Source organism: Empidonax traillii, unplaced genomic scaffold (genome assembly GCF_003031625.1).
Source record: "Empidonax traillii isolate 1590-97213 ecotype Southwest subspecies unplaced genomic scaffold, ASM303162v1 scaffold1712:size70547, whole genome shotgun sequence".
Classification (NCBI taxonomy): domain Eukaryota; kingdom Metazoa; phylum Chordata; class Aves; order Passeriformes; family Tyrannidae; genus Empidonax; species Empidonax traillii.
In genome coordinates, this window is record NW_020956905.1 from 40,701 (window position 1) to 62,183 (window position 21,483).

A 21,483-nucleotide genomic window follows, 5' to 3' on the forward strand; every position below is an offset into this window, starting at 1 on the left:
GTTACAGAATACACCTGCTGGAAACACTGCAACAAAAATGAAAACCACAGTAACAAGTGATCAGCGACTTTATAACCTTCCTTTCTCGGACTAGCCCAAATTTCCGGGACATTCAGCAAACAGAAAAGAAGTTTATCACCTCTATCAAGCGTGAAATACTTGAGCTGGATCATAATCAGTTTATATTAAATCTCTTCGTTCACACAGCAAATCCTCAAATCGGCAGCGGAGCTCATGATCGATTGTACAATGTGCTCAAGAACAAGGACAACTGTAAACACTAAATGCTCCAATCTCATCTGCATTTTTACTTTAGTCTATTAATAGCGACAAAAGTAGACAATGTCAGTTCAGACCTCACAAAAAGAAACCTCTGTTCCACCAACAGGGCTCAGGCAAGGACTGCAGTGAAACATTAACTTCCAAATTTACACTCCCACCCACGTCCAGAAGCATATGCGACGCTGAGGTTTGACTGGAAACGTAAGCAGTGTTGTCTAAAATCAGCCTAAATCATCAAAACACTGTAGGGTTTTGTAAACGTTTAAAAGCATCTGCATAAAATTGCATTTGCCATTTCACCATTATCCTCAATTGCCCTGGAAATCCTCTGCTCTTTCTGCAGCCCTGTAACACTTCCCTGTGCAATCCTGACACACTTGCCTTTTCTTTTTTTTTTTCCCCCCTCATTCAGCCTATAATTTAATAATTATTCCTCCTTGCAGGTGAAATGAGCAAAATGCTGATTGGACAGAAGCACACACTCCTCAGAGCTCCCCCAGATTCATCGCTTTGACCATCTGTGTCCTTCTCGACTCGGTGCCCGCAACTCATCCGTCACCAGGAGCAGCTCACGTGGTGAGCAGGATACGACGGGAAATCCTTTATCCCTCAGCAACGCCTCACAAACTTCAGGACGCTGAAGGGTAAGGCAGCAATCCTCCAGATGCACAGAAATAACACCACGTGAAAACCACCATGGTTTTGATGTGAAGGAGCAAGCAATGTTACGTTTTGAGTGACCCCTCCCTTGCTGAGCCGCAATCAGGTGTGTGAAAAACCCTGTACTCGAGTAACAGCTCCAAAGAACAAACAGATGGGGGTCCTGGGCAGCAGAGATGTTGTGTTCCCAAATAAAGCTATTAAATACTGTACACATTACCCTAGACAGCTTGGCACGATCCACTTCAGCATGCCAACAGGCTAAATCGAAGTAATGACGATGTGACTGACTGAACACAAATGCAGAAATTTGGACTCTGCTCCCAGCCCAGTCACTGAGAGATCTGGCCAAAGTCACAGCTGCTTCTGTTGCTTTTTTTTTTTTTCAGCTTTCAAACCCCTGTAATAACGAGCTTGGGCTAATAGTACCAAGTGGCTTAAAACAAATTAAGCAGATTTAGGAGTTCCTCTGGTGAGACTTCGCCTCAGAGGGAGTTCATCTGAATTTGGATGTGCCCACAGTTCTGCTGCTGTTCATCTCCACTGGAGGAGAGTCTGTGTTGCTGAGCTGATTGCTGAGCAGCTTCCTCACAAACCCTGGACACAGCCACTGACCTGCTAGACCTGCTGGCAGCAGAGCAGTAATTGCAACCACCTTAATGAAACAGTGTTAGCGAAAATTAAAATGTGGCCTTACCAATCGGTGCCTGTACAACACTGTGTGCTTTGTGAAGAAGTCAAAGAAGGGCCCAAGACCATTCTCAGACCACAAAGGATTAAGTGTATTGCAGAACCAGCATGCCCTGCCTGCTCTAAGGAATCTTTGAGAGCCACAAACCAATAGCAAACTTACCAGCAATGCAGTTTAAACATAAGTCAAAAAATTCTGGCCCTTTTCAGAAGGCTCTGGAAGTAGCAGCTAAACACAAAATGATTCCTTATGACTTTAGGGAGTGTCCTTGCATTTAACTGTATCACAATGTAAAATTATCAGCATGTATCTATACAGAGCACTCAACGTGTTCCTGATCTGGCTGGACTACTCTACATTACTGTAAACAAAAAAAAAAAAGCTCTTACTCTGTCATGTTGTTCAAGTGGCTACTGAATATTCTAACACACCTCTTGCCTGTATATTCAGCTTTGTGACCAAATGCTGAACAACTGCACAAACCCCCTTTTTTCTGCTGCTCTCTGTAGTGTACAAAAGCCCGCTGCAACCAAAGGGAAGCACTGCAGCAAGCTCTGTGACACAGTCATTAATCCAATCATTAAGTCAGTGTAGTGAAACCGTGTGCATGGTTAGCACAAAGGGGGGAAAAAAAAAATCCCAGACTGATGACTGCGATTGAAAAGGTCAATATGAAATAAAATACTGACAAAGGAATCAAGCACAAGGAATAAAGCACGTGCAGAACTCGGGCAGAAAACGGCATCACGTGAGGAATTAATATTTACTGACACTTCAGCGGTGCTTCAGATGGCACTGTCTAAGCTACTTAACAGGGTAAGAGAACACTGCTTCAAAATAAACCCTTCTGTCACAACTATAAAGAAAAAGAGCGTATTACTACCAGGATAAACATGCTGAACTGAAATAATGTAATTCCAATAGTTATTTCACGTGGTCTCTTGTGTTTGAAACTGTGTCCTCCCCACCACAGCCTCCCTCCTCCAGAAAAACACCCTATTCATTTTTCCTCTAATCCACAGTAGCTTACTCAAACAGCATCACATCCTACAGGATAGGACTTATTTTCCTCTGTTCACAGTTATGCAGAAACTGGGATTTCGGGAGCGGAAAACAAATGCCCACATGTGCGTGGGAAGAACTAGGGAGGAAAAATTTAGACTGTACTTAAGAATAAATAAGCCTGTCTATTCTTAAAAACACCATTAACTTGAGACCTTGATACCCCATCTAATGTTCTTCTATTGCCCATACAGCAAATTAATGCCTTGAAGCTCACACTAATGAAAACATTTTTCATTGAGACTGGCAACTTTCTCATCCATGCATAGCTTATTCTAAAGCCTCTGAGTTCATTTAGCTTCTCCCCAGAGCTAAATTTATGAGAAGAACTGAGCACCAACCTGAGCCTCCCTCTGCCAGGTACTTGTCCTTTGCATAGATGACAGAATCCAGCATCGACTCGAAGAGAAGGAAATAACCCTGTTTATAGAAGAAGGGAAAGAATTTAGTATCATCTCTAATTAATCCCAAACTATAGGTATGTAGCACATACTAAATTAACAAACTATACACCATAAATATCCAATCTGCAACAATATTTACCTGAGAAGAGTCCGACAACATCAAAAGAAATCAAATTCAACTCCATCCAAGTGAAAAGCTGCGTGCATTGATTTTTTTAGTAATAACTGGGAGGTTCAAAAAAAACAAACAAACGAACAAAAAAAAAATCCCTTCCCCCTTAGAACTGCAAATAACACTAAAACTTATTGTCAGAGAAACACCAAATGCATCTTTGCTGCTTCACATTTGCAACCTCGAGGTGCCCTGTGTCACCCTGGGCAACGCTCACCAAAGCAGGTGGAAATAAACTGTGTACCAAAGACATCAGTTCTCTGGGTGATCGACATCATTTAGCAGCACCTGGACTTAACAAAAATTTCCAGCATAAAAATGGTTAGATCTAGGTTTGCACTGTAAGCTTGAGTGAGTCATTTTCTGAAACAGAAAAACATTCCTTAAACATCTGAGATATTAAAAAAACCCATATGACAGTATTAAATAAAATTAGCATTTTATAGAAAATATCCAGTTTCTCAACTATTTTTTAAAAAGCTGCAGATTTATTAGATATACAGCCTTTTGTTTCCCAACAGATTTACTGATTTTATACCCTTCCTGTCTTCCAAGTTTGACTATGATCCTTATTCTTACTCAATACTGTAAACATATTTCACCTACATCCCCAAAACATCTAATCCATTAAAACAAATACCAACACAGGTTTTGAATTTTCACTTAGCATCCTAATTCTCATTTTGCTTAAAACACAGATTAGCCACTTGATCAGGAAAGAACAAAATGGACAACTGAAGTCTGGACTTCGGGCCTGCAGTCCTACAAGCCCAGCCAGCAGTAACCTAACAAAGGAAAGCTAAGAAGTTGCACCAGGGAAATTTCAGATTGGATATTAGGGAAAATTTCTTCACTAAAAGGACTGTTAAGCACTGGAACAGGCAGTGGTGGAGTCCCCATCACTGGATGTTGTTTTTGCCTAAGACTATGGAATTAAAAACAAAACTGGAAAACCCAGAAAAACTTGACATATTCTTATTCAACAAGAATACAGTGTGAAAATAATGGCCACGTCCTCTTCTCAAACCGTTTCTCGTGGTCACAGGGCAGTGCTCCACTGGAAGCTTTTCTTCCAACTGTTGCCTGTTCCTCCACTGAACTGCCCAACTTCTCTAAGCCCTTAGAATAAGTCCCAGAATGAAGACTACTGCTTTTCAAGAGGCTTGTTAGTAAGCTTTGCTGAACAGCTGAAAAGGCCAGGAGCTCACCCAGCATCAGGCAGTGATTATTTGATACCTACAGCAAGCCAAAAGCACAGAATTGGAACCACAGTTTTCTTTTTTTATAGTATTATTCTTAGGGTTTTAAAAACACAAAGTGTTTAGCTAGGAAGAATTATTTTTAGATGCCTTTAACTGAAAATGAGTTGTTTTCACAGTATTTTAAGTGTAACTTCTAGGACATACCTCAAGACTAGTTAACACCGAGAGTCAATAACCTACAAAGTGATGGATCATCTTTTTATGGATCAGCTTTTTACTCCTCCTTTCTGCCCATCACCAATGTCTGCCAACCAAGAGCAAGAAGCAGAGCTGGAAGACACCCCTCTCCTCCTGAGAAACACAGAGAAACCCTCACTATCCTTTCCCTGACCTTTCCATAGGCTGGCACTGCTGGCTGCCCCCCAAATTCCCAGTTCTACCGTCCCCCGAACTCGTTCCAGCCTTCCTGCAAGTTACATAAACCACCAGTGGTACCAAATCATTTATTACCTGTCCCAAAGCTCAGCGTGCTGTGCTCCTCCGTGGTGTAATTCAGAATGCAATTTCACAGGCTGCTGCCCCACCTGTAGGGGTGGCCCCTGGAAAACGAATTACACCTGACACGCTTTTCCAGCGCTGCTGCCACCCCAACGACGCTCAGGGGGTTTGCTTTTTTTCTTAAGCTTGTATTAACATCCTCAGAATTAATTACTGCAAGGAGATCTCCAGGATACAAACCTAGGAGCTGCAAATTATGAGGACGATTTTGAATAGTGGCTAAGCTGAGACACATAAAAGGTGGCACTTTCTCTGTTAAAGGCAAACTGAACACACAGAACATCTTATGCTGCCATAATATGCATTTTCTACAAAAAAGTTGGCCATTTCCTTCTCAACTATACCACAACAATCTTGTACTTATTTTCATTTTAATTCAAAGCTGCACAAAAATATTTTGCCAGTGGATCAAAACATAAGTATGGCAAGTTCTTTTAACCTGAGTGCTCGGGTACTCATCATGATAATCTTTGTGGAGAAAAACAAATTAAGCTCTTCAAAAGCATCAAACAGTGCCATTACCATGTTTACAACATCAAGAATCAGGAGGATTTTTGGTACAGCAGAACATGTAAAGATAGAACTGAGAAGAAATATCTAACTACTTGAATAAGGGGTGTGTTTCCCCTCTGCCTTCTATCAAAGATGCATTTTATTTTTTTCAGTAACATTACTCGACCTGGTTTGGTTCTCCAGATTCAGCATGGTTTAATACTAAATATTTAATGAGATGAAAGGCCAAAACATTGGCCCAGAGGGTGGACTTTATATTTTTTAATCCCTAGTGGTACGAAAAAAGTGCATTGTTTGCCTAAGCTGAAGTTTCTAACTACAACATTCCCACTGGCCTACAGAGTGAAACACATTACATCATCCAACACAGATTGGACAAGAAATTATGATTTCAGACATAACATGCAATCTGGCATTAACAGGTACACATAAACTGATGTGGCCCACTCAACACCGTGAAAAATGACTTTTAACTTGACAAAATCTCCCCAAAAGCTGTGGCGCATTTAAATGACTAGCAGCAGCTAAACAACCTCTTCTGCATGCTCTGCTGCAAAACCATTTCCCACATGCTAGGTCAGCCTTCATGCTGATCTCTCATTGTATGATTTAATTTAAAAAAAAAAATAAAAAAATATTCATTACTGACAGAGCAAGCTCACAAATTTCAGAACCACAGCTTGACTTTGCCATTATGCACACCCTGTTGTGCCCTTAAACAAATAGGAGTGAGAACACCAAATGGGAAGATGTGAAAAGTGATATCCATTACTGGTGTTGGCAAAAAGAAAAAAAATTAAAGGAAATCAAATTCCTTCACAAAAACCATTTTGCTATAAAGAAAGTAAGGCATGCAGCTACTCAGTATGCTCTTCACATCAGAGTATTAAGAACACAAAAAAAGAAAAGCTCAATTCTCATGTATAGTTGTAACTGTTATATAGATAGGGCACTTGTATTAATATACCTCCAAATATTAAAACAATAGAGAATATTAAGACTACAGAATGAGTAGTGAGTGTTAAAGAAGTGCCATCACTGCGTATCTCATAGAAAAGGAGGAAGGAGAGAAAAGATGGTTTCCAGTGTTTCAGACATGCTCACTTGCTAGTCCTTTTCCCTAGATCCTGACATCCTCAGCCCATCCTCATATCATTTCAAAATCATCCAAAAGAAAAGAAATACAAAAAGAAAAGAAAAATGAGGAAAAAAAAATTAGCTATCTGATCAGAGATATGATTCAAAGACAAGAGTACTGGATTGCATCCTCGGTTTGTTTTAATCTGACAGTCCACCTCTTCCCGAGTTTTTCCCTGTAGAGAACTCTGCTGCATATTCAGTACCATAAAGCACTGCATAAAAAAACCAACCTACGAGAACACGCTGTACACTAACACTGCATTTGAGACAACCATCTCAAGCAATTGTGTCTCACAATAAAACCCCTCTACACACAAGAAATGCAGATACTTTTCGAGTGAGTAACTCCTGCAACCTTTGGCTCGGTAGTTTTAGAGAAGGGAAGCAAAAGCATACTGATAGCAAATAAAAAAATCTGCTCACAGATGCAGCTGTGCAGGAACGTTCCAGAAAAGCATCACATACATTTTGTTTCTTTCTGCACTCATCCTTTCAATAAGCAGCCTGTGAAGTTCACAATTTCCCTACCAAAATACCTAAGCGATAACACAGCCACCTTTTTTTGTATCTTTACAGCAAATATTTTCCTGCCCAGGTAATTCATGTAAGTTTACAGTTTGAACAACAAGTAAGGGATTTATTTGTAGGTGACCTATGGTATAAGCAGACAAGCAAGAAGATGTTAAAGGCTGGTACCTGTAGTCACCAACAATAAAATTCGTAGTTTCACAAATTAAGGCTCTGATGGTGCATCAGAAGCTTGAAGCCCCGACACAGAGCATCAAAGAATTCCTGTCAGGGAAACCTCTACAAAAACAAGGCCAGCAGGGAGATCTTTTTACACAAAGTTCACCCATTCTTACACTCAAATAACCATTCCCTATGAATTGAAGGACTTTCTCCTCACAGACCCAGTCTGGTTGTAGAACACGCTCTGACTCGGCCACTCAGAGAGAGAAATAAGGCAAAGTGGTTTATTTGGGTGAAGGGTTCCTCCAGTCCACCTGCTCTCCCCCTGTGCTCCTGGGTCCACAGCACACCAGAATCCCTTGTGTCAGGCTGCACACCGCACCAAGGCTTTGCTAAAAACAATTTACAGCTGTCCTGGGAATAGACAAGCCCAAATGGATGGCCCAGAGGTCTCTGCCAGTCCGACGGGCCCTCGACATTCAGCAATCTGCCTTCTGGACACCAAGAGAACAGCTCACAGCTCATCACACCTCCCACTGTGTCTGCCTGTGCTTTACCCACTGGTTTTAGTTGAACACAATCACAGAGATGTCCTGCTCACGGTCTGATTTTAACACTGTCAAACTTCAGGTGTCACAAACTGCATTCAGTACATTAAAACCACGATCACTTCCAATTTCTTTCACAGGCTTAAATAAAAAGCACTGAAGAGACAGCTGCTCATCACTCAGCCTCTAAACCTGGCACGTGACAAAACCATATCCAGATGGATTTAAAATGGGAAAATATTATTTTGGAAGATGGCAAATAAACATTTGAAATATAGGTTTCGACATATACACACATGCACTCACACCCACCCCCGTCCATTGTGTAACACTTAAGATGCTTCTCCCATTTTTCCATAGTTTAAGGGAACAAATTTAAAAATGAAAGGGAAGAACAGCAAGCATTTGTGAGTCATAGGTCACTTCTGCAATTAAGAGAATAAGCACCAGAAACCATTACACTGGAGATGCTCATAACGCAATGCTGCATCTTTTAAAAGGCATTGTTCTATGTGACATCTTTCTCAGGAAGCCTAATCCAAAAGCCATCCTGCAGAATGCAGTATTTTTCTTCTCTGTTGCCTCACACTTCTTTGATTTTCTGATTTCACATTTTCCGATGCTCCAGACGCAGCTCTAAAAAGGAGCCTACAGTGTACTGCTCTGCACCAAGCAAAACAAAGCTGTGGCTCCACAAAAGGGTTTGATGTTTACTAATCCAAAAGCAGTTTGTTTCCTAAACAGAACAGCAACTTTTCATATTTCTGTTACAAAGAAAAACAGCTGTTCTCATGAGAATTTTCCTGCCAGTCTATACGGATTCTCTACATAAAGAGCTGAAAACTGACATACACTGAACTCCTTTTTGCTCTCATGCTTCGACATTTCCCACATTTTCAGGCACTTATATTCACGTATTAACAACAGATTTCACACCGGGGGAGCAAATGAAAAAGCAAATTCACACAAGAAAGCCAGACAAAGAGAAATCTTCATCTGCACCCAGGCAACATAATGTTCCTTTCTGAACATTGTTGGAACAGTGTGTACACTGCCCAGCTATCAATCTTACTTCCACAGCATTGTCCTCTTTATCTCTGTATTGCAGCAACCTATAAAAATCCTAACATTCCTAAATATTTAGCAGAATGCCTAATTAAGTGAAATGCACATGGCTATGTAATTATGACATTAAAAGATAAATCAGCACTCAAATGAAAAACATGGAACATTCAATACTTCATTCCTTACAAGAGCTGTTTCTGAAATCCTCTACTTCACCTTAGAGGCACTGATTTACAACACGACTTCAGCTCAACTGCTCCAGTTCCTTTTAAAACCAAATCTTGGGCTCTAGAGTGAGAGATGGGATTTTGGGAACATTAATCTTGGTGCACACATTAGGCAACTGATCAAAAGGTTTCTCTGAAAGAACGGTAATTACATTTCTAGTGAAGGCACTATACTGTCAGAAATCACCAACCATAATGTGCTATTTTTAAAACCTTCCTCGAAACTAGTGACCTCAACACTAAACTAAGCTCAAGTTTCAAAGGTACATTACAGCAGTGGAGGTAAAACTGCAGATTTCCAGCTCACTGAAATACATAGCTTTAAAAAACAAACAAACAAACAAACAAACAAAACACACAGAAAAGGCAGAACAATTTATTATTGCCTTTTCCTGGAAACATATAGATAGATACATATGAATCCATAGTGAATACTTGACCTCTCTCCCAAAGGCCCTTGTACGTAGTAGAGTGGCCACAGTTTGTAAAAAAAACAAAATCCACCAAAGAAACAAGTAACTTTGAATGTAAGTTTTTGTTATTGATGTTAAGTTTGAACCAGAAAAGAATCTTTAAGTCCCAGAAGCTGGAATTAGCATGAAGAAAACCTGTATTCTGAAGTGCAGGTAGCAAGCACAAGATGTGTAACAGCTACCAGCCAGCACAGGAAAGAAAGGGAACAGGAAACATCTGAAATCCAATTCAGATCCAATTCCAATTCCAGGAGATGGCTCATTTAGACACTCTTGTCCATCCTATTTCTTTTGTACTTTTAAAATCAATAACGTTACTGTTACACTAAAATAAATGGTAATGAACAGTAACACTGTTTTCAAGCTCTGCCTCTATTTGCAGATTTCCAGAGTAAGCACCACACACCTCCTTACTGCCTTTCACTCACAGTCAGGACAGTCTTCAGCTGAATTTGCAGACTAAAGGTATTTTACTCATCAGAATGACGAGGCATTTTACTCATCAGAATGTATTATGGATGACTAATACAATATTTCTCCATTACTTTCACCTGAGCAGTGGTTGAGGAATGGAGGGCTTTAGAGATCTGCCAACCAACTACCTGACAGAAATTTACTGCTGCACCCAAAGCAGCTCAACTGTACTTAGACAACCTGGACTTTAAAGAGCTTGAACGAGAGAGATCAGAAATTGTATCCAAATACCACATAATCAGGACTGCCATCCCATCTCTCACATTGTCAAAGGCACTGCTGGAAGCATGACAGATGTTTTGGTTAAAAAAAAAATAGCATCACTTAAAGGATAACTTTTCAAATTAAATAAAACATTTTTTTTCCTGGAAATAACTACACCTTGAAAGGAATATTCATGCACCTTACCATCCATTCAGATATAATTACATCCACTTTGTCCAAGGGCAAATCTACTTCTTCGATTCTTCCTTTGACTAATGTAATAATATCTTCAAGTTTATTTAATCTGCAAGTCCAAACATAAACAAATTAGTTTCTATTTCTGATTTATGCTGTCAAGAGAGATGTACTGACATCTGTATTTCACGTTCCCCCCTCCCCCCTCAAATTTTTTTCTTTTAACTAATCCAGAAAGCAGTGGAACATAATATTTCTCAGTTTTATTTCAGAGGGAATATTTCCAAGCAGCTAAAAATGGCAGCAGATTAAGTGCCAGGCAAAGATGGCAGACTGTAGATCTGTATATACCTCCAACGTGCCACGCATGCAAATGTGTGAGCTCCACAAACCAGGAAAATAGAGAAGGGGACAATTTAAAAATGATGGTCCTCTCTATTCAGGAGTTGCTTGTTCCCATTTCTCCTCCTTTGACCTCTACAAAGTCTACAGCAATCAGAGCCTGCTCACCACACCAGGGCAGCAGTGGAAATGAGCTTCCTTACAAAGCTGTTTTGCACGACTCGGTTTTTTATTTAACCAAACCAGCTGCAAAGTCACCGAGAACAAACATTCCCTCTGGATCAGTATTTCAGCTATTCCACAAGAAAGGCACCCTCCCCAACTGTGATTCTGGGCAACAGCATCTGCAGTGTTCAGCACCTGCAGGAATCAGGTGTTACCTCACACGGATGTAATGGCACAACCATCCTGCACACAGAGGAAGGTTCTGTGACGAGACTACAGGTTTTGAAACAATAACTGCACAACACTGAAACTACTGAGTGTGTAAATGCTTGGAATCTGGTATTTTTTTCCTTGGCAAACCATATCATAGCCTTTTTTGCACACACCTTTATTACAAAGCCTATTTCTGCTCTTACAGAGGGCAGAAAAGTCTTCTCACCACGGAAATTTATCTTCCCACTGCAGTTCTTATCTCTGCCCCTTCCCGCCCTATCCTGATATCTTACTCTTACATTCTGTCTGGCTTTCAATGCAGACCAGTAATCACATTAAAAATTCAGTCTCAAAGACAATGGGAGAACAATCAGGATGAAGGGAGGGGAATGAAAGGGTCAAAGGGCTACTTGAACATGTGGGCTGTTGCAAAGATCAATTAAATACTCCACACAAGACAATCTTCTCTTAGAAGAGTAGCAGTTCATCACTAACACCATATTTAATGCTACGAACAGAAGTAAAATCAGAAGTTCAGAGTGAAAAATGAAATGTTAAAGAGCTACCACCCACAACAATAATTTAAGAAGGATAAGAAGAGATCTAAGGATAACTTCCTAAATGACCACAAACAAGGACACGATTTAAAACAAAAGAGAGGAAAAACATTAATTCATTACATACTCATTATAATGTTTTAGAAAAAAAACCAAACCAACCAAGGCAGTTCACCCATTGTAGGAAAAACTGCTGAGATGCTATTTAGGCAGTACACTTCAACTTTCTATTCTATCACAGCAGTGATGGATGACAAAAATCAAGTCATTCACTGCACTAGAAATTTTACAGGCACTGTTCATAGCAAGAAAAGGCAATCATATAGTTAAAAGGCAGTTTAAGGCTGGTCAGGCTACTTATTTCAGTTTATTTACACACAAGGGTTGCACTGTTTCCAGTAATTAACATGCTAGAAATTACCCTGAATTCTGGCAGGGACAAAAGCTCTCGAGCACATACTTGAACCACAGGTGGAAACACACTGCAATAGTAATTTTTAAGCCACACAGAGTTGTTTAGTATTCCAATAAATATTTGTTACTCCACTGCAAGCTTGTCAGCTTTATTCCCTCAGGAAAAGTAGGTTTAACCAGACAAACATAAATTGTTTTGACGTGAACTGGAGACTTTATTGTGAACAGAACTCTTTATAGCAGAAGGTACCTATAAATGTGCAGCCTCACTGATGACTCGCTGTGCACTTCAAGTGGCAATGAATCACTCTAAAGAGTTAAAGAGTTTTGATTCATTGTTTTTCTTAAAGGCCTGCCCTTCTCCTCACCACAGGTAATACATGTTGACTGGTGCTTCCATTCTCCCCCAGGTATAAACAACATTTAAAGGACTCTGTGCACCTGTTGAAAGATATGAACAACCCTAAATTTGCGATCTAGTACATTAGAAATAAAACCCTATTTCACAGCTGTAAAGCATTTCAGCCAAAGATGCACTTAGATGCTTAACATGGTACTTTCCCCAAACAGATATTTAATTAATAGAGTCACTTTATAGCATCCAGTGTGGTGGTGCCCCACAAATTCAGCCTAGACAACGTTACTTCTGTACAACTCAAGTTTGTATTACTAAAAACCCCTGTCACTCCCAAATTCCTCAGCATCTACCTGGGCTTTCCTTTTCACAGTTGCTCTTACAAAATCAACCCAAATAAAAGAAACCTACATGCCTCAGCTATCAACAGCACACATCCACACCCACATTTCTCCTACCTCGTGCTGCGAAACCCTTTTTAAGTCTTCAGATGTCATTGTTTCACTTCTACATATGCTCACAGTCCTCCTTAATATCCTCCACAGGTAAATTAGTGACATGTGGAGTGGATAAACGAACCATGAGAGGGACTGAAAGCTGTCTGTACCGTGAAGTTCAAGAGGTGAGAGGAAGAGTAGAAATCCTAACTAGTAGCCAAGTACCAGAGATGTCCCTCAGGGTTCAGTGCTAGTTCTGATACTCATTAACACTAATTAATGTGATATAAAGGGACAGAATGCACCCTCACCAACTCTGTGGTTAATGCTGAATTAGGGATGAGCAGTTGATAGGGCAGGGCTGTTATTTTCTATAACACAGACAGACTATAGAAATTCTAGCGATTATTTAAAATTCCCATATAGAAACAGAAAATAAAACAACTCTTTATACACACACACATTTGAACAACTTTCACTGAGTTTATCTAAACTGGAACTCTCTTTAACTCAAAGCAGTGCAGCCAGGTAAAGCTTCTCACATCTTCTCCATCCCCAGTGCTGTCGAAAAACTTCGTTTTATCAGTAGCAAAATTTAAAATGTAAGAATGGCAGATGGACAGGCAGTATTCAGTTGGAGCCCCTGCAGCCAGGCAGCACTGGCCCCATGGTACCATTAGGGGGAAGGTCTGTTTTAATTACCCCTGCCAAGGGGGCAAACAACTTCACAAAACACCAAAATCTGTGTTATTCCTTCGGGAAAAGAAGGGCTTCAACAAAACACAGACTGTGAGAGGTGGATCATTAACTAGCAACAGCATTTTAATAACTTTTTACAGTAATATTTACCCTACTTTTCTTGGAACTTTTCCTACCTAATGATGTCCATGGCCTGATAGATGATTTCAGATTGGTCAACTCCGATCACTTTCTTCGCGCCTGCTTTGGCGGCAAACATGGAGAGAATTCCAGTTCCACAGCCAACATCCAAAACCACCTGAAAGTCATAAAATGGAAGTAAAATCGTCTTTTTTTTAACTTGCTATGATTTTTCCATGCTTATTCCTACCTCAGTGAGATACCACATTCCAGCAGAAGGAACAAACAGCAGCATCAAGTTTTACTGTCACACGCAGAGATACCCAAGCCAAACTGCAGTCCTAAATCCACACCCTCTACCACCTTTCCCAGATGGAGAACTGAAGCAGATGAGCTGCAGATTAACAACCACAAGCAATTATCTGGGCAACAACTAAAATGTTACATGAACAGGACAAAAAAAATGGAAATTATGACCTTTTAACCACTGAATCACTAATAACTGAACTTAGCACTGGTACTGGAAGAACATATTCTAACTGCAGTTTTCATTAAGAGTCTATTCAGAAGTTTTATTTAGGAATTCTCTGCCAGAAATGGTCACACAGTGCCCCAAAACAGCTGTGCCTCAAGATGACTAATTTCAAAATGGTCACTGGCACAGTTTTAACAGCTGGAAATATTTTCTGTCCAGCAATGTTTGTTATTAAAATAGCACCAAAAAAATCCAGTAAGATTTCATGAAGGAAGAGTAAGCTTCGTCACTGCACCTGAAAAAGTACATTCAGCACAGCAACAAGAGTCATGAAGATGCCTGGGGTTTGGCATAGCACATATTACAGCTACTGTAGGAAGACTGAAAAGACACTGAGAAAATGCAAAGCAACTAAGAAAAGAGTACCAAATTTATTACTAAGTAGAGTTGAGCTGCCTTTAATGTTAAACTTCACACAGCAAGATTTTACCAAGTAGCCTTGCTGTCAGAATAGTGTATTTCCTCTACCTGCTACAGACTTCTCAACACTTTAAAACTGATCAATGTGTTACAGTAGATTTTTCAGTTGGGTTTCAGGTTTTCACCAAATCACTGAGGCCAAAAGGCACCTCTGGAGGTGCTAAGGGTGCCTTTTATTGCATTGGTCAGATCATCAGAGGTCTTGATTGTTGGAATTCTACTTAATGTAGTTAAGCTTTACTAATGGGTGTTAAAAAACCCTCAGCACTAAACCCCAAAACCTTCTGAAGTCTGAAAATCAAAACAAGTTTCCTAAAAACTGTGTATAGTCACTCCTATCATGTAGAGCATTTAAGCATTAACAGAACCAGAACTGCAAAGACAGATTTCCTTTTGAAATATGAGATTCTAACATGAGAGTAAGCACTAACTTAAACATTTCTAAGTCAACCAGAACACTGAGAATTATTATTTATGAGAAAGGAACACTTTCACCATCTCTCCTCTTCAGAGCATTCAGTGCTGTCCTCACACAGCTCTTGTGAAATTAATTTTTTTTTTTTCCAGAGAAGGAATCCAATTCCTCAATAATCAATCCCCTATTTGAGAATTATAAAGACCATTTTACAAAATGGGAGGTTGGCCAGAGATGGTGTGGGTAGAGTTACTCATTCCACTTACAACTCTTTGCAGCTACATTTCAGAAGGAGACAACTCTACAACTCAAGTTACGTTTGAGTATGTTATGGCTACAGAACTTCCTAGGCTGAATCTGCTGGAGAAAGGAATAGAAAATAAAAATCAATATCCTTGCAGCTGCTGAAATCTCTCCCCCCACCCCAGCATCACCTATTCTAACACTGTACCCAGGGTGGTTAACAAAATCACTGAGCCACGAAAGCTGGAAGTCAACAGCCAAAAATAAACCCCTGAGAAAGAATGATCTTGACGTGCAGTTGCATGAAAGAGAGCAATCACCACAAATTGGAAAAAAATCAAAACAGACACCACTTTGGACAGCTGCCCTGGTCACCTAAAAACCCAGATGGAGCTCATCTAGCCTGAGGCAGGGGATGGGGGTGGAGAAAAAGGCACCAGAGAGGAAAATATACAAGCTGGAATGCATCTGAGGAACAGAAAGACAAGCAGAATGATCACCAATTAGCCTAAGGACAAGGGTCTACAGCTCACACATTCTTGTGGTGATCACATATGGCCTCTCACCAAAGATCTGGAGCAGCTGGACTGGTGATTTGACTACACGATAATACACTGCAGCACCACATCCTTCTCTGCAGTGTAATCAAAACTGATACTCCACTTTAAATAACAGAAAAAAATTACTTCTAACTCGGGAAACCAGGAGGCTAGGTGATTTGGCCACCTAAATCAATTCCATCAATGAACTCTTAGTAGGCACAGTGTTTTAAAATCTCATTTTATTCCCTGAATACGGCACCGGTCTTACCTCAGGCTCCTATTCTACCACAAAAACTAAGCGTAGCAACACTGCTTTACAAAGCTACTTCTTCCACCCCAAAATACTCTCACTGTAAAAATGGACCACATTTCCTTTTAATGAGTATTTTAACTACTCCTGCTAGGTAATCTAAATTGTCCCATTCTCATCTCAAATACATTTGACAGGTTGAAAATAAAGGCAGCAAGCAGGATTCATACAAGTTTTAATAATTAATTTCAAGAGATGAGTTCTGAATAAAGTGTGCCTAATAAACAAATCTAGATATTCTGTTCCCATCTGCCACAGTAAAAAGCACCACTCTGCATTTTGCAGGGAGGAATACAATATGGGAGTTGTGGGAAATACAGTATCAGAATTTTACCCACTTCTTAAAAAAAAAAAATTCAAACTTCTTTGAAACTTTTTTCTTTAAGTTGGAAGTTACACTCGTTAATATGGTTCTGAGAGCATTATATGATACATTAATTTAAGCAAAATACCTTAACACTCCCTTCAGCAGTAGTCTAGATTTCTGGAAAAAAAAAAAAAAAAATCCCCTGTGTTCTCCATAACTGTGTAGCACGTGAAAGCTGCTTCAGTGTTTGGTCAGACACAGAAGTTAAAAACAGGGCACTGGTCACATGGATGGGGGTTTTTGGGTAACTCAAAGCAGTTGAGAATCTGTCTTTCAATTCAATCTCAACACACGATGATGGGTTTGAGGTGAACTTGATTAAAAAAAAAAAAAAAAAAAGCTGTAAAAACCATGTTCAGAAATCAGTTTGTAGGTGTTGTGATAACTGAGAAGGTTTTCTTCAGAGAAGTTGAATGCTTTCACAACACACATTCTCTCAGCTGCTTCTTGAGCAAATGCATCTACTGCAGGGGCTGAAGCAACACTGACTCTTAACAGTTAATCCATGGTTTGTTTTGAATGTTTCCAGTGTGTTCCTACAGTAGAGGAGAAATACAACCAATTCAGAAAAATTACTGTTCCAGGAGGACACACATTTCATGTAACTTCATATCAGTCTTGCCCTGTGAAAACCTGCAGTTATCAATTCCAGGGGCATCTGGGGAACTAAATTTCTCCCAGGAAAGTTTTCTTTCCTTTATTGATTTTTCTGCTTTGTTAGATGAGCTGCCCACCTGTGCAGTCCCCTGCATCGTTTAAGTAGATGGCAGTATAACCCTGCAACACTTTCCCTTATTCTCTCCTTGTAATTAAAGAGTTTAGAAATGGTTAACAGAAACAGGCTTGTAACACGAATTGAGACTAAAAAAAAGGGAGAAAACTATTTAGTAATTTTTTTCTGCTGCGGTTCCCAACTGAAAATTGAAGTAAGATACAAAAAAACAGGCACTATCAACCTCGAAATACCTCCTCTCAGGACAAAACTCTCTCTCTCTCACTTCTCCTACCAAGAAAGGCTGAGAGAATTGGGATTGTTCAGCCTGAAAAAGAGAAGAGTGACCTAAACTGCAGCCTTCCAGTACCTGATGGGAGCCTACAAGAAGGATGGAGAGAGACTATTTACAAGAGCATGTAGTGACAGGACAAGGGGGAATAGATTTAAACTGGAAGACAGCAGGTTTAGACTAGATATTAGGAAAAAATCTCTTCACTGTGAGGGTGGTGATGCCCTGGCACAGGTTCCCCAGGGAAGCTGGGAAGTGTCCAAGGGCAGGCTGGATGGAGCTCTGAGCAAGCTGGTCTATTGAAAGGTGTCCCTGTTCGTGACAGGGGGGTTGGAACTAAGTGATCTTTAAGGTCCCTTCCAACCCAAACCATTCTGTGGCTCTTTGAACTCAAAACACAGCAAAGCAACCAGCCAGGAGAAAGACAGAGGACAGGAAGAGGATCATAACTGTACGGGGGTCACAACCACTGTAAGGTCTTATCAGTACAATCCTCCTCACTGCAAGTGAATTACCAGTTCCTTGTTCTACGCCCTTTAATAACAACCTGCTCTGGAGACACTGAACAGCCCTAATTCAAGAAATCAGTTCCACGTGAATTCCCTCCCAGCCCCAGCAACACGGGGCTTCCAGGACGTTTTTATTGTATCAGGCACACACAGAAATTCACTCAAATTCTGGTAAAAAGAGGCCCTCAGAGAGATTCCACCTAATACACTGGACAGGAAAGGCTCAGCTTCACCCCCCTGCAACATTAATTAATGACCATCCCAACAGCACAGTGACAATGGCCATCACCACTGCTCTTATCAGCACTCTGCACCCTCCAGCAGCTCAGCAGCTCTCCACCACCTAATAAAGCCACACTACACTAAATCAAACCCTGTCACAGTGCCATTCTCCATTCCCAGAGCTACAAAGTAGCCAACCTGAGGGTTTTCTACTGTTTGAGGGGGGAAAAATAAGACAGAGAAATTACTGTTTTCTGAGCTGTTTTTACCCACCTTGTCCTTGAAGATGTGTGGGTTTTGATAGATGAAGTCACGATAGCTCTCTGTACGCACCTTATCCTGTTTTTAAAAGTAAAAAAATGTTCATTTTTTTTTCACTTAGGTACAGCATGTCATACAAAAATACTGAAAAACTCCTTTTTAACTTGGCCTAAAGATGTTCTGTGCATACTGCACTTACAAGGGCTCTGCAATCAGGACACTGGCCATGTGATATCACCTCAGAATTTACTGTCTGTGCAAATGAAGCCAGCTGGAGGAAAAATAAGAAATCAGCTCATGGTGTCCTGACCTGCTGCTTTTAATGTTGAGTGTTTCAAAGTTCTTAATACCTCTTCACCACTGCCCAGGAACAGCAGAGTGGCAATACTGCACCAACTTTACATAACAACCTCCCCTACAGTTTGAAACATTTGAATCACAAGCTCATAAAACGTTTTGTGTCATTTTATTCTCTGACTCTCCTGTGACACAAGAGATTTCTTTAAACAAAAAAAGTTATGCATCAAATTAACCTGTTCTATTTCTGAACAAACTGCAAATTTGCAAACCTCATGACAATCTAGTAAATAAAGCTGTACAGCCCATTCTACAAAAGTCAATATAGTGAATAAATTTGACTGTAAATTTGGTTGGAGAAGCTGGAATGTTTTCAAGCACAGAATGAAACATTTATAGTATCTTAGTATATCAAAGGTAGCAATATGGCTTAGTTTACCAGCAAGGTAATCTATTAAAACATCCATTCTCTTACCATGCATCACCAGGTACACAAACTGACAGCCAAGTATTGGCTGTTGCAGTTCAAGTCTTACAGCAAAGTAGAAAAAAATTTTCAGCAATTTTTTTTTTTTTTAATCTAGTGCGAACAATGCTGAAGGATAAAATCCAAGTGCTTATATTAGATCTAACATTTTTCTACTACGGCAAGGTAAGAATTTTTAGAAACAGTAGAGAAACAAAAGAAATTTTTCACAGTGACAAAGAATAAAGTCTATTTTGATAGAAAATTAGGATCAAAACTAGTGACTGAGAACAAAGGATATGCCAATAAAAAAATGTGGAGACAAAAAGAATTATTCTGAGGCTTGAAAATTCTAAAATCCAGTTTTAAATGTAAAGGTATTATCGCACATGGCCCAAAGAAACAGGGTTAATTTTAGAAAATTCTACTTTAAAAGTATACATCATTAATGAATAAAAGAAACTGTGATCCTTGAAAACCACATTGGTTTACTATGATGTTACATTCAGAGCAACTATTTTTAGAGCTTCAACTCCACTGCAGCACATCACAGGGTTTTGCTGAAACAATCAAAAAAAAAGTTTAAAAATAAATAATCAAAACTGGAATGTTCAGCACTGAAGGATGTTCAGATGGAGAAAGCAGCCAGCTGGAAATCTTTCAGCCTTACATCCTGCCCACTCCCACTGCCTCAGCACTGCCCCAGCTGATTCAATACAATCCGAGCTGCTGCCTCCAGTCAGTCCCTTCAGGTGTCTCTGTCCATCAGTCCCATTCTCTCACCAGACATTTCCACGTGATGCTTTTTTTGTTTAGTTTATAAGTACAACGGTGAGAACATTTATTAAGATGGCAGGCAAGAAATTCTTGAGAAAAAAAAAAAAAAAAGGCAGAGCAAGGGAAACACTTGCCACTTGGCCAGCGTGGAGTAACAACGTTCTTCCTAGTGTTTGCAGGAAAAAACCCAACCCAAATTGCAACTTCATCCTACCACCACCAGGCATAAAGAAAATAAAGGTTCAAGGCTGAACAATGTCAGAAACAAGATGTACAATTCAGACAGCAAAACTCCTTTCTTAAAAATTGTCACGAAGCAAGTCACTACATTTATGTAAATAAGGTAAACATGAAAAGAAAAGAAAAAAATCCAAGTGAATGCCTACCACACAGGAAAAATTTCAACATATACACAAAAAAAAATAACTGGTTTTGTAGGCTTTGGAAACTCAAAAGTCTTCCTGAAAGCTTTCTGAGAAGCATACCCCAACATCAATACAACACAATTCTGTGCCAATCTCCTTGTGCAGAGATGTAGATTTATTATACACTTTATTAGCAAGTAGAAAGGTTTCCTCGTCCTGTAGCCTGTAACATCTCAAATGTTGGCTTTATATCGCTGCAAAATCCCAAACCCATCACTTCTATCTATCTTTCAAGACTTCAGTTATATTTCCACAGACTATACATTTTGGAAAACATCCTTCTATTTCTGCAGCCATGTCTGTGCTCCTGTAAAACCCCTTCCCCTTAATATTAACCTCATGCTTACACTATTCTTACCACAGATTCACATGCATTTCTACACTGGGCCCACTAAATGATTCAGAAAGCTGAAAACTTTCTATGCTAGCTGCAGGTCCAAAGTCACTTCACCACTCTGTATTCTGCCTTCACATTAGACAGAAATTTGACTTAATTCTGGCTTAAAATGATAAAACTGTTCATAACTTTCACAACGATGACATCTTCTCTGAAAGGAAGCATTAAGAGATTTTCATTTACATGACAATTAGAAGCTATTGGGCTATGTGTTTTTTTTTATTTTAAAGTTAAAACAGGCTTGCCTTTGAAAAGTTTTATGCATTAATTTTATCTTAATCATATAAAAGGAGCACACTTCTTTTTTCAGCTGTTCAGTGTCATGTTATAATACACTGAACCAAGCATAAGTACCAATTTCTGTTTACCTAGTGCAGTAGGAAACCACAATATTTGAGAAACGGTTTTGCCTAACAAATTCCAACTGTTAG

At 39.7% G+C, this 21,483-nt stretch overlaps 1 protein-coding gene across 1 annotated transcript in view; it reads right to left on the minus strand.

The window, feature by feature from the left end:
• Positions 1–21,483, minus strand: part of PRMT3 (protein arginine methyltransferase 3) — a 53,210-nt gene that overhangs the window by 23,592 nt on the left and 8,135 nt on the right. The window contains exons 7-10 of the mRNA XM_027908437.1: positions 18,703–18,768; positions 13,919–14,040; positions 10,570–10,669; positions 3,037–3,115 (exon numbers count right to left, since the gene is read on the minus strand). Of these exons, the coding sequence (XP_027764238.1) occupies positions 3,037–3,115; positions 10,570–10,669; positions 13,919–14,040; positions 18,703–18,768 (367 nt within the window). The remainder of the gene's footprint in view (positions 1–3,036; positions 3,116–10,569; positions 10,670–13,918; positions 14,041–18,702; positions 18,769–21,483) is intronic.